Here is a 13,635-nt window from a genome sequence, read left to right as displayed (position 1 = left end):
TGACTACAACCATTAACAGGGTCTGCAGAAGTGCTCATTAAGCTGAGCCTCCTTCCTTTGTTGAAGTGATGAACAGGGACATGGGAAGACAGGGACGGACTCAGTAGAGCATCTTGATCCAACTTAAGACACTTTCTTGCGGAAATCCATGTGAAACAGAAAGGAATACTCTGTTAAATGCGATTATAAACATATTCTCTTCTTTTCAGAATCCCCCTTGGAAAATCTTCTGGACAGAGTGGTTAGGAACAGATCCTTACCAACAGCCAACTCAACAACAGTGAATCTAGAAACCAGCTCTAATTTTATAAGAAAGGTGGTAACACAGAACTCAAACATCAGCACACTCTTCCCATTTCCTCTAGCCATGCCTAACACATTTTTAACCGACTGTAGTTTAAAATCTATTTTAAGCGGACAAAGCCTTACAATATTCAACCAATATTAATTAAAATATTCACTTAAACTGTTTATGAATGGGTACTTTCAAGACTGAAGTTACCCAACTCTGTGATACCATCTGGTATCCTTTACTTTAAGGTCTGTCTTCCTTCCTGTCTTCTCCCTCTGCCCCACCAGCTTTTTTCACCAGCAAAATGAAAACAGCCCCTGTCAGCCAGCATGGCAGGCTGATACCAGTACACACTAAGACAGGAAATACAGGTGCAGGTTTTTTCTAACTGTTGTCTAGAAAGGAAGTTTAGACTTAACACCCTCAAGAAATTTCTCATCTATAACTGATAACCAGAAATACAATTCTCTAGACAACTTGCTAAATTCTTCAGCTGTGGAAGAATAAGAAGCGTCATGGCATATTGTTCACTAACCAAATAATCTTGAATGCTATTATAATGACAGTTATAATACATATATTTCATTACTGTATGGAAAATGAACTGTATAGTCCTACACTGATATTTAAAAAAAGGTTTATTGCATTGCACATATAAATAATTTACCAGAACTGCAGCATAAAACATGGAGCATTTACAGCTTTTCTGAATGCAGGTGTCAAATTGTATCGTAACTATTTATCAGGAGTGACTTTATCACTTAATACTTGGTCTTTCACAGATAAAATGTTATTCCAGAAAACTACTAAAACACTTCTTCATTTCTGAGAATAAGTTACATAAGGTCACTCAAGCAATCTCATCATTGAAAAGAAGAGCCAAACATCTTCGGCTACTCTATCATTTCGTACCCATGCAGCAAACTCTCAACTTCAGCTCCTCCATCACTTTCTCTCCTCACTGCAGCTGATCTTCACCTCAGGCACTGCTGCCAGAAGGCACCAACCAGCAACAAAAACAAAGGGTTTGAATCCCTTTGAAGTTTCCACCAGACTAAGGAATTGTGGATTGGAGTGGTATTTCAGTTCACATCCACAAGTGCAACTGTAATTCATACACATCACCAAGATGTGGAGGACAAGTAGAAAAAAGGATAAGACATGCATAGGCAACTTTTAAATATACTGCTTTCTCTTATATGAAAGTAACCCTACTAGTTGGTTTGCCTTCTTTCATGGGTAGCTTTCTGTATGTAATGTTTTCCCATTGCATCTTTCCCCCTTTCATGCTGTTCCAACATAGACCAAGAGTTCCAGCTTTGCACAACCACTCCGTGGTAGATTATAACCTGTTACACTACTGCACTCTTCTTTCTTGTACTATACAGGCAATCACAGATGATAAATCATTTCAATTGGGACCCAAGGGAATTTATATTCAGCTGATTCTATAAATGGGTGCAACTCCTAGATCAGAATTATTCTGGCTAGGAATTTTGAATTATATTAATTACCATGCCTTTGAAAAGACAGTATCAGAACACCAATGTAACACATTACTTAAGTCACGAGGAGAGTGTAACAAAGGCTTGGTTTCTCTGCTGAGCAAAAGACATCCAACACTCCCACCCATGGGGCAAGGTTCACACAGAAATGCAGTGGACTATTTCAAGAAGATTCTCTGACTGTTCAAACTGGGCACTTCTTCAGCATCTCCAGGGCTGCACCTACTGTGCTGTACTCCTCACCAGCCTGTGGCACTGCCAGGACAGGCTGACGTGCCACCTCCCTGAACTGGGGACAGCTGGAATGAAGCATGACAAGACAGAGGGATGAGGACACGTACACTGTGTACAGGTGACACTCAGTTAACAGAGGAGGCCCAAGGAGGCTTTTGCAGCAATCTCAGTTTTAAGAGGAGCTATGAGACATCCTAAATTACACTTTCAAAACCTGCTGTCCCCAACAGCTTTTGGAGGATTATGGGAGCACAGCATTGGGTTAAGCTCATGTTTGTGATCTCTCATCTCATTTTGTGCCTACAGCCAAATCAAGTGAGTATCCAGGCCAAAAGGTTTTAAATTAATCCCTCCCAATAAAAAAAAAAAAAAAAAAAAAAACAGAAAAAGAAAAAAAAAATCCACTAGATCCACTGAAACATTTTATCTGGGCCTGTAAGACAACACAAGGTGGTACAAAGTACCAGACAGGGCTCTGGAGTTTTTCAGGCAAGAGGGTAAAATATTTTATTTTATTAGCCTATCTGCCACATCAACATATCAAACGTGCTTTTAGTAGTTTAGTATCAACACCAAGATCTTGTGCTTATTTCTCATGCTTTTAGCTAAGTAATTTAGCAAGTGGTATACATCTTTTTTAGAAGACTGCAGTGTGTTTTGTCCACAGTAATACTTTTTAGAAACTTAGGGAGAAAAGGTGTAAAGCATTCCGTACTTTAGTGTGTAAAAATTCCAAAATTGAATAAAATGGCAAATTATTTCCTACAGCTATTAAGGAACTATTTAAGAACAGAAATATAAAACAAGGATTAAGGAAAGGGACACATTCTGTTCAGCAGAATAAAGTCTTTCAGAAGAACTACTAGAAGTAAGAGAAACTGAAAAAAACCCCAGTGAACTTGTACAGAAAAACAGCAGAAGGCATACTGCCAACAGATGGTGAAGAAGTCATACACCAAAAAGGAAAACAAACTTGAAAGCATACTCAATTTTGAGGACTTGAGAAAAAAAACAAAACCAAAGCTAACTCCTTCCTAGTCACAGACTCCCTGGTTAAAAATGGAGCTGCATGTTCTTAACACTTAGAAAAGCAGTTGTAATTTCTGGGTTCTAAAATGGAGGCATTCAAAATTAGTGTCTATGAAAATGTTGGTCCACTCTTGAAATCACTTCCTTCCTCCCCACCATGAAAACACACTCTTTTTTTGGTGTGTTTTCATTATTTCTCACGTTAGCTGTTAAGCTCAACACACTGGAAAATATCTGATGCTTTAATGGGCCACTTTCTCATTAACTAAGATACCTGTTTAAAAAAGTACTTATTCTCTGAGGCCTTTCTGCAGCAGCTGGCAACACATACTGCCACAGGAACGAAGAGACAGGTATTTGCAGAGCCTCTCAATTCCCCATTACTCCATGTGTCCATACTGACAATCCAATTCTCAACCTCACTTTTGGAAGCAGGAATTTTACACAGCCAGTTTAATAGCACTCACTGATCTAAGCAATTTGACATGCTATACTGCAATTGTTACTGAGGGTACATTTTGCAGTTGGATATCAATAGGTAAATAAAAATTACAGCATAACAAGATTCCCATGTGAATGCCCATGGCACAATCCTGTCAGAACATGAAAAAGTACTTTAAATGTCAAAATAATACAGAAGTCATCTTCCTCAACTGTGTATCTTCACCCAACAAGCCTTCCCATAGTTTGCATACCTTGCAAGAGCTATTCAGGAAGTTGACACATCGTTGCTGCAAACCCAAGAGTAACAAACATACCAGATTTTAGTCTCTTCTAAAATATGTCCATTTTGCAGCTGAAATTTCAGCAGTTGGCTGTAAAACTGTTCACCTTCCAGTTTCTTGAGGCTAGTTGCCACAAACAAGTTTTCAAACTCGTTTTATCGTCTTCCTTGCTTTCATTCCTAATGTCTACAAATTATACACTAACTCTGGTTAAGACATTGAAAGAAGTAATTACCAGGATCAAGGACACAACTCCTAAATCCCCATTTGTAATATTGACTCTTAGCTGCCACTTGAAAGTTAAAATGAGAGACTTATTGCTAGCATAAAAGTAATACTGGAGCATCAGCAATTGTTCATACTTAAAGAGTTTTGTGCATCTTGTAAACATTAACCAACTTAAAATTATAAATACCCTCAACCTCAAAGTGCACAAAGTGATGCATAATATTGTAGGTAAGGCTTTTTTTTTTTTAAAGTTACAAACCATTGTGGTTCAAAATCTGTGGAAAGAGTAGCTTTGACTTTGGCTATGAGATGCTAAAGGCTACCCTAAGGTGAAGCTTTAGGAACTGCCAGGATCAGTGGAAGAGCTTTCAGGACAGACAGTGATGTTCGACATAGCCAAGTGCCTGTGGGCACATCACCTGATGCTGCACAGCTCTCTCCAGCTGAGGGAAGGTTTGCTATGAATACACTTACTCGATAATAGACACCTGTGGGTTAATTTATTTTACTGTCTGTCATGCTCTCAGTCAACCATCCACACTTATAGACAAGTTCTTTATTGAGAAAAAATTTTAAAAACCTCTGACAACAGAGAAAGAGTCATTACCTACACCAACTTTCACACAAGAAGGCCTGCATAAGGCATGTACTTGATTGGTGACTGACAAGAGCTAACAGGTTGTTTTCAAAGGGAAGAACAAGAAAAAAAACCTCCACAAGTCTTCCTAGAATCACAAATACAAATGCAATAAATTGCACAAACACTCAAACTTTTACGCTGATTTGACAAAAATACAATGCAGTCCTAAACCTCGTGGACCATTCAGGCTTAATTTAGAACAACACAACCTTTAAAAACTTTATCTGCCACGAGGAACTTTCTATTTACTGGACTTCAGCAGACATAGTTCAGAAATCAGAAAAAAAAAATTCCTCACATCACAGAATTTATTGTAACATTCAGCTTTTGCACCCAAACAAAACAATCAGGCACACACTGCCAAGAAACATCAGTGCAGCTTCAGGGCACCAGCAAAGGCTGCTACGTGTAGGGCTTCTCTTCAACACTTACAGGGCTCCTGTCAGAGTGGAATTCTTGAACTTGCTAAAGCATTTGTAGATTACATGCCTGTCTGATTAAATACTTCCTGCAATTTTGTTAATTATGCATCAGGGTCTGCAATTAAGGAATGACTCCCATCCTAGAAAACCTACAGCTCTCAAGTCACCCCCCCTAGAATGTGTGTCTCGATTGCCGTTTCTATAGATTCCTCTGAAATGTATGCTATTATCCCAGATAGGGAAATACTTTCAAAACTTCAACAGAATGTGCAGTTCTACCACTGGATGGTCTTCATTTTCATTTTCCAGTGCTGTAGACCGCTTCTTTAGGTCAATACACATTTCTATACATGGGGGCGGAGATCACAGGGAGCAGACAAGTGTAACCTCAAGTTCAGGTTTCCTTTCCGTGTCCATCCCTTCCAGAGGCGGCCAAGCGCAGGCTTTCACACCAACGCCATCCCCCCTCCACATCGGCGTTATCCTCCGCTGCCAGCAAAGCCATCAAAGCAAATACCCGGCCTTTTCCTTCTTTCCCCCTGATTCGTCATCAAGATGTAAATTAACAGATTCTCACAGAGACAGAAAAAAAAAAAAAAACAACCCACCGAACAATGGGAAACACTTCCCCGCCGGTGCCCCACAGGACGGAGGGAAACAGGATCCCCTGCGCTGGGGGAGTTACTTAGTGGGGATCAGATGCTGCTAAAAATACGGGAGCGGTGCGAGCGGGCCCGGACAAAGCCCGGGCAGGGCCCGCGGTCCCCATCCCGGAGCGTCCCCGCGCCAGACGGTGATGTCACCGCCGGCGGCAACAAAGGACGCGGCACCGGCCGGGCGGCCCCGGCCCTCCGCCCCCCGCCCCGCCGGCGGCACCGCGCCTCCCGCCCGCCCGGAGCGCCGGCACCGGCCGAGACAAAGCGGCTTCCCCCGCGCTACGTGCGGGCGGAAAGGGAGAGGCTCGGGCCGCCCAGCGCCGGAGCAGCGGCGGCGGGGAGGCGGCGGCCCCCGGGGCGATGCGGGCCGGCCCCCGGGCGAGCGACCCCGCGAGCCCCGCTGCCCCCGGTCCCGCTCCCTCCCCTACCTGATATGGCGGCGGCGGCTCCTGATCCGGCTCAGCCCCGTCTCCGTAGCTGGCTCTGTCCGACTGGGACTCGTGGAGCAGCGAGATGTCATCCGAGGTGGGGGACTTGAGGCAGTTCCCCATCTTCCCGGGGGGAGCGCGGCTCCCCCTCCGCCTCCTCCCGCTCCGGCGGCGGATCCGCGCCCTCAGCCTCCCCGCCGCAGCGCGCAGCCCGCAGCCGCCCCGCCGGGGAGGCTCATGCCAGCCCCGGCCCTAAGCGGCTTAGCAGCAGCAGCAGCCCGGCCGCCTCCCGCTCCGCAGCCGCCCCGACCCCCGAGCCGGGGGGGCGGCAGGACGGGCCTCCCACCCCCCGTGGGGCAGCGGGCTCCGGTGGGTCCGCCCGCCCCGCGGCTGCCCGGCGCGGTTCTGCTTCCCGGTCACCAGCTCCCTGCGCACTGGGCTTTGTCGCACGGGCCGCCCTGGCTCCTCCTCTCACCCCTCCCCGCCGGGCCCGGGGAGCAGCCACGGGGCCTCGCTCGGCTCCGCGCCCCCCGGCCCCGCCGCGGGGACAGCCCTGCCCGCCCCCGGCGGGACGAGGCGGGACAGGACGGGCTGGGGGACCCTGCCGCCTGCTGGCTCCCCCGGCCCCAAAATGGTGGGAGCCGCTTCGCTCCGCCCCCGAGCGCGGTGTTTGTTTGTGTTCCGGGCATGGCGGAGCCAGCGGCCGCTCGGGCCCGGCGGGGTGGGACAGGACGGGATGGGGCGGCAGCGGGGACCCCCCGCGCCACCCGGCCCACCCCGGCTGGAGGGGTTGTGCGAGGCCCAGGTGCCTTCCCATGGGATCCCCCGCGGGCGGGTCCCCAGGCAGGGAAGGGGGTTTCCTGTGCTGGTCGCTGGCGTGATCCGAGGGGCACGGGCAGTGAACCCCAGTGTGCAGCAAAACCAGCAACAGGCAGTTGGCTGTTGCGTTTCTAAAGATTTTTTATGTGATAAGCAGATACAGTAATAAGCCATATATTCAGCTCCTTCTTTTTCCTTCATAAAAATATATTCATACTTGGATATAAGTATACGTAAGTACTGATAAATGCAAATTTGAGGAGAGTGAATGTCCCTGTGTCACTGTGTTAGTGTGCCAGCGCTGACCCACAAAGAGAATACAGGATGGTCCTATTAATGTTCTTCCCATCTTTGTCATCTGTGATGGCTCCTCAAAACCCCTCCTTGGCCTTCAGATTCACACCATGGAAAATATTTTAAAATCCAATTTTTAAAGCAAATTATTTTTTAAAGTGAAGCAAATGTGGTGCAGATGAGAACAGCTGGAAAGTCCAGTCTGTAAAGAAGTACAGCGTGGCTGCTGCTTATCACCATGTTCTCTGCTGATACAGCTCGGGCCTGCTTTGCACCAAGAGCTCCCATGTCGGGTCAGAGTATCTACAGACCTGTTGTTCACAGTGACGTATTTGGCTCCACAGCCTTTGCTGGTGGACCTCAGTCTGGGATCAGACTTTTTGCTGATTATCCATATGAGTTCATTCTTGGAGATTTCATTTTATTATTGTTTAGGGAGGTTTGTTTTGCTGCTTATCAATGGGTAAGTTAAACGACCCCAGTGTAAGGCCTGTGATTGCTGCCATTTATGGTGTTCTGACTCAGTTTCAGGCTTTTCGAGGAAACTGAAAATGGGGCAGGAATTGTGATTGTTGTTCAAGATAGAGAGGCTTGCAATGGTGCATTGCAAATAATGACTGTTGTACATGGTTTGCTCATTTGGGTGTTTATCCTATGAGTCTCTTGGCTTGGTTTAATAGAATTAGGCAAGCAGTTGTTGGAGGGGATCCAGTGAACCACTGCCTCACCCAGTCATGATTTCAAGGTTAAGACAATGTCAGAGCTGTCTGCTGTGAGAACCTGGTGATGAAACTCCAGCGTTGTCAGTGGTATTTTCAGTTGTGCAGTGGCACCATTGGGAATGAGATTATGGGCAACCAGAAAGACTTATTTATTCAGCTGTTATTTCATGTTTTGTTTTCTCTGTGAGGCTTTTGGCCTGTGTCATTGGTGTAGTTCAGTGGAAAACACAGGTCACACTGTGCCTTGGTGTGAGGCTGTGATCACAGTTGTGATCCTCTGCAGTGAGGAGGTCCTATGGAAACCTGTGGTGCCTCCCTGCTGGCTGACATGCCAAGAGAGCCTTTCTCTGGAAACCAGAGTGCAAACTGGTCTCATCCTGATATGCAGTCAGGACATAGGGTAGAATTTCCTCTGAGTCTTACAGTAGAGATGTTGCATTTATTTACTTTGAGGCAGATCTCCGGAAGGAATAGCTGCCAAGCCCAGTTAAAACTTTCCCATTAGTAGGTACAGGATGCTCCAAATCTGGGCATGTTTTAAAAAATGCAGACTTGGCAAGTGCTTTTCATGGTGGACTCACAGAGACCAGAGAGGAAGCAGCAATTCATGTTTGGCCTCGCAACACGACAGACTGCACCTGTGAGAGCTCTGAAGAGGGAAGAGCTACTACCAGGCATGCCTGGGTTCTTTGAAGTAGGAGTGGTTGAAGGCACTGCTTTTCAAGGCCGTTCACTCCTGTTGTGTCAGACAGGTCATTAACAATGGCTTTGCACCACCAGCTCAAAAGTTGTACAGCAGTCCAGGAGATGGGAAAATGGAAGAATTCTTGTGTTCACAAATGTCTTTTAATATCCCTGCGTATGCTGAGGTGTAGCTGAGCCTACTCCTTTTGCTACCACACTTTCTGCGTGTTGGGGACAAGGAAGCAGATGGATGGGTCCTCAGAGGATGTGATTTATGAGTATGGTTTTGATGTTGTAGCGGAAACATAGGGTAGTTTAACTGATTACTTCAGTTCTCTCTGTTTTTTACTTCCTCTATTTAGTTTGGGGAACAAGTAATGATGAGAATGGATCTTCTAGAGCCTTAAAATGCTCCTATAGAGGAAGAAATATTAATGTAGTGGTTTAGGTCTGCATAGATACTACAGATAGAAAAGATAATGCAAATACAAAAATTCTTGTCAGACTAATATCAGACAAATATCAATACAGAACTGGCAACCTAAGTCAATGAAACTTTTTCTCACCTGTAGACATTTAAACAGTTGGCTGTAATCTGTTGGATTCCATCAGAATGGAAATGGGGATGTTCTGAAATTTACCAGTGTACAGGATTCATGTTCTGGTACATCTCGATACAACAATGTCATATACAGGTCTGTTCTAACCACTTTTTGGCAGCTAGCAACCTTCTGGTAGCTAGCATCTTCCAAGTGACATCTATTTTTTAAAACAAAATTGAAATTCAAAATTGAAATGCAGACAAAGTTTATTTTTTTATTTTATAGGCTTTTGATACGAGAGGAGGCGAGTTACATACTGTGGTATTCTTAAGGCTCATACGAGCTAGCCAGAGATTATGAACTATCTTACTGAAAAATCTGTTCCTTTTTGAGTTAAAAATCTAAAATCCACGGAGAACATAAAAAGTCCTTCTTGTTAAGAGTTTCTCTGCAAAATTGACATCATGAATTGCCTAATTTTTAGATGAAAGACCCTTTGGTAACACCAGTTTATGTGATCCATGCTCATGTTATTGTTGGACAACATTTTGGATATGTTTAATGTGTCATGCTCAACAAAAGTTTTTGAAAGACCTTTTCTGTCCTCATCATGGAAAAGTTTTTTCACTTCCTTTTCTTCCACCAAGCTTATTTTCCCAGCACTTATCATCTCTCATTATGTCTTATCTTTCTTCTGGATAAGATTGTTTTCCCAATTCATACACAGAAGCCCAGTTAACTTCTGAGTGCAATCTTTCCATGCCATGGTACGCAGAGGTTCAGAGATAACTCTGTTTGCTTGGGTAATGTTGGTGAATAGAACACAATGCAATTTTAAAACCTTTTTCTGGAAGGAAAAAAAAAGACTTTGTATACCTCTGGAGAATGGAAGTAAATTACATTCTTCTATTATGTATGTGAATCTGATTATGGGAATGGTGGAATTAATTTATCTGGTTATAAAGAACATGGCTTCTTCTAAAATGCACATGATTATTTTTAGTTTTGTTGATTTTAGCTGGATTGTAGACATTTCTCAGTGTATATTACAACTGCATATTGTTTTCTGAGACAGAGTGAATGCAGCACTAGAAAGCAATTATGGAACTAATATATTTCCCTGAAATGTACTTTGTGATGCAGGATTTTACTCATGTTTCTAAAAATTACTTAAACTTCTGCCTAAATTATCCTTGTATCACAAATATCACTTAAATCAATTTATCCTGAAGAGGCCATCTTGGTAAGGAGAAGTATCCCATTATTGACAAAAATAACTTGCCTTCCATAATAATGGTTTTCCCCAGGTCCAAAATGTTTTTTCAGCAAGGAGTGTAATGCTTACCTATTCTGTGCACTGGGGCACCTGCACTGTGTGCCGCAAAGAACAGAAAGAACATGTTTTTTGGCACTGAAACACCCAAGCAACAAAGCAGAGAGTCATCATACAAAAGTAACCTCTTCAAACAAGCCCTTTGTCACCCAGCTTCCTCGTGAATTTTTTGTAGGAGTCAATTTTCCTTTTTCACCTTGTACCACATGTTGCCACAGTCTCAACTGCAAGAATGATCAGAGACCTATAAACATGATCTAAGAGGAGAGATTGAAAGAATTGGGGTGATTTAGTCTGAAGAAAAGGAAGGTGTTGGGAAAAATGGTAATGATCTTTCAAAATGTAAATTGTTTCTCTGCAGAGAGGAGGAGTATGTTTTTCTTTATGTTCAGTGGGTCTAGGGCAAGAGGTGATGCACTTGGAGATTTAAAGTAGACATTAGGAAATTATTTCAAACTGCAAATGTAGTTTGGCACTGAAAATGATTATCTGGGAATCTCATTTGCTGAAGCCTTTGGAAGGCGGATTAGGTCACGTGTCTCAGGCATGGTTTTAGTTGCAGTAGATTATTGGAGATAACTTCAAAAGGTTCCTGGCTGGTTTATGGTGTTTTGTTTCTCTCAGGTGATTTACAGCAGATGTTTTACTGTTGTGTTATTTTGATTCTCACGCTTCCTTATATCCTTAGAAAATGCCAGTAAGAAAATATGTCAGTAGGTAAAAAATTGGGTAAGTAAAGTGGGTGGTGACATTCCCAATAGTAGAATATTAAGAAATCACAGTTCCTGCAGGAAAGCTGGTATGTTTGAGCAGAGTGTGACATGCTGACATGTCCTCCTGGCAGGCTTTGGGACACAAGTATTGGGCTGGCTTTCAACAAGTGGTGGATAGTCAATACACAGAAATCTATGCTTTAACTAATCTTTTAAATTTTATTTTAATTTTAACTTTTAGTAGAAGCATTTGTCTTTCTTCACTTTTTGCTGTGTTTAAGTATTTCCTGAATTTGCAAGGAGTGAGCTCTATCCACACTTTACCAGGGGCCAGTTCATTAGCCTTTTTGTTCCTCCAGTTCTCTGCAACAGTAAGGTGCTATCCAAAATGCTTGTACCTCTTTGAAAGTGAATTGATGAGTTAATTGTTTGTTCAAGTTAAATATGCATTCTGCCACACATCTTAAAACACCTCTTATTCACCTTCTCTGTAGTCTTCCTATTTTTCTGATTTTCACCATTCTTCCTGTACCTAAAAATCTCTATTTTCTTCCTGTAGGTAACTGTAGATCTTCTTTTAACAGAGTGTTAAAATGACACTTGGAAGGATTCATGAGAACCTAGGGAGTGTGACTTTCTGTCAGACAACTCTGCCCAAGTCCAAGATCACCCATGTCTTTGTCATTCCTTGACAGAAAACTGTTGAAACTCTTTCTGGATACTGAATGATGGCTACAGGTACTGTGTTCTAATCCCTTACTGCTTCAGAAAATTTAGTAAGATTGCTACAAGTCAATCTCTTTATTATGTGTCATGTTTGTGTTGTTACAGCAATTTTAGATGTCTGGAAACTGTTACAATGCTTTGTTTCAGTTTTTCCTTATGGATATGAGTTGTAAATCTCCCATATTTCACTGCCCTGCGGCCTCCTTCTTTGGTCCACTTTTCCAGTAAGCATGGTACCCCAAGCTGCACAGAGTGATCCAGTTAAAACATCAGTGTTGGGTAAAGAGAATATCATTTAGTGTGTGCAAAAATGCCATTGATCAAACTTAGTGTCCTTCCCTTTTCCTAACACATCGTTTGTAGCCCCTGTCACTCCCTATCCTTCTCCATGTAATTCCTGCCTACTCAGATTTTCTTATTTTATGCTTCTCCAGATGATTATTCTGAAGGGTACTATTTTGCACTTCCTGTTGAAACTGTGGTCTGTGAGAGCTTAGCTGGCTGAATTGCAGGAGACAAGTTACTGGAGACAGAACAGAAGGAATGTGAGAAGGAACCACTGAAGATTTTGTACTAAAAGTATGGGGTGCTTGTGAATGACTGCCCTTGGGAAATGCAGTTTGCCCTCTGGTCAGAAATGTTTCTTCTTAACATTTAGTTTTGCTTTTTGATTAGTCCATGTGTGTACGGCCTCCTCTTGGAGGAGCAGGCTGGAAATTTGTACCAGTATTTGCTTTTGCATGCTCAAACACTACTATGTTTCCTGAAAAATAATTCTAGGAAATAACTATATCATGCAGAAAACAGAAATTATCATAAGTTAAGTCTTCCTGATGTCTCTAGTAGTATGAGAAGGAATACAAGAAGGTAATGTACAATTCCTTAGTCTGTCTTGATTTTGGTTGTGTGGAGATTCCTATAAAACATGGAAATCTTGCTTGTTTACTTACATGACAAAAGAGGAGAGAGGCCTTTTTTTTTTAGCAGAACATACTGTTTCAACAAACAGTTACCACAGTGAAACAAGAGAGCAAGAGAGCTAAAGGTACTGTAAGTCTCTTCTTCTTTTTTTTAAATGTTTCAAAATTTTTGTGTCTAAAGAAAAACTATTTTTCTTCTCCTCTGTTGTGAAGTGCATGCCTACAGTTAGTTTGTGTAACAGCAAACTGTTCCCTTTCTCAGTTAAGTTTATAGAAATTGCACACTCTGTGGAGCTACTTTAACTTTTATTTGGAAGTGTTATCATCTTAGCAGTGGACTTGCATGCTGCTTCAGAAATTTAAGTATTAGGCTGCATATTGACTTAGAAAACCACAAACACTCCATTTAGTGTTTTGGTCTGTGTGCTGTTCCACAAACACTCATTTAGACATAGGTGACTGCACAGAATCTCTGCAAGACAGGGTGATTACAATGGTGCATTTTGCCTCTGACTTACAAGCTGTATACCAGCACAGTGCAAGGGTTAAGGACAAGATAAAATTACTTGCTGCTGTTTTGATTTCCTGAGGGGTTATTATTTTTACATGAGAAATGAGGAATGCAGTGAGGACCATTCCTGTGCCAAAATTTCAAAGTATGTTCCTGTCAACTGTGGTGCCGTTCATAGGTTTTACATCAGAATCTTAAATTTGGATAGAAAG

The 13,635-nt window shown here is 42.9% G+C and overlaps 1 protein-coding gene across 1 annotated transcript in view; it reads right to left on the bottom strand.

Moving 5' to 3' along the window:
- RNF11 (ring finger protein 11) overlaps positions 1-6,784 on the bottom strand; it is a 30,559-nt gene extending 23,775 nt beyond the window's left edge. Inside the window, exon 1 of the mRNA XM_082286821.1 lies at positions 6,160-6,784. Coding sequence (XP_082142947.1) covers positions 6,160-6,282 — 123 coding nt within the window. The 5' untranslated portion in view covers positions 6,283-6,784. The remainder of the gene's footprint in view (positions 1-6,159) is intronic.
- Positions 6,785-13,635: the final 6,851 nt, after the last annotated feature.

The sequence above is a fragment of the Coloeus monedula genome (assembly GCF_965178545.1).
Source record: "Coloeus monedula genome assembly, chromosome: 9".
Classification (NCBI taxonomy): Eukaryota; Metazoa; Chordata; class Aves; order Passeriformes; family Corvidae; genus Coloeus; species Coloeus monedula.
Note: the sequence above shows the minus strand (reverse complement) of the source record. Positions and strands in the feature narration are given on the sequence as shown.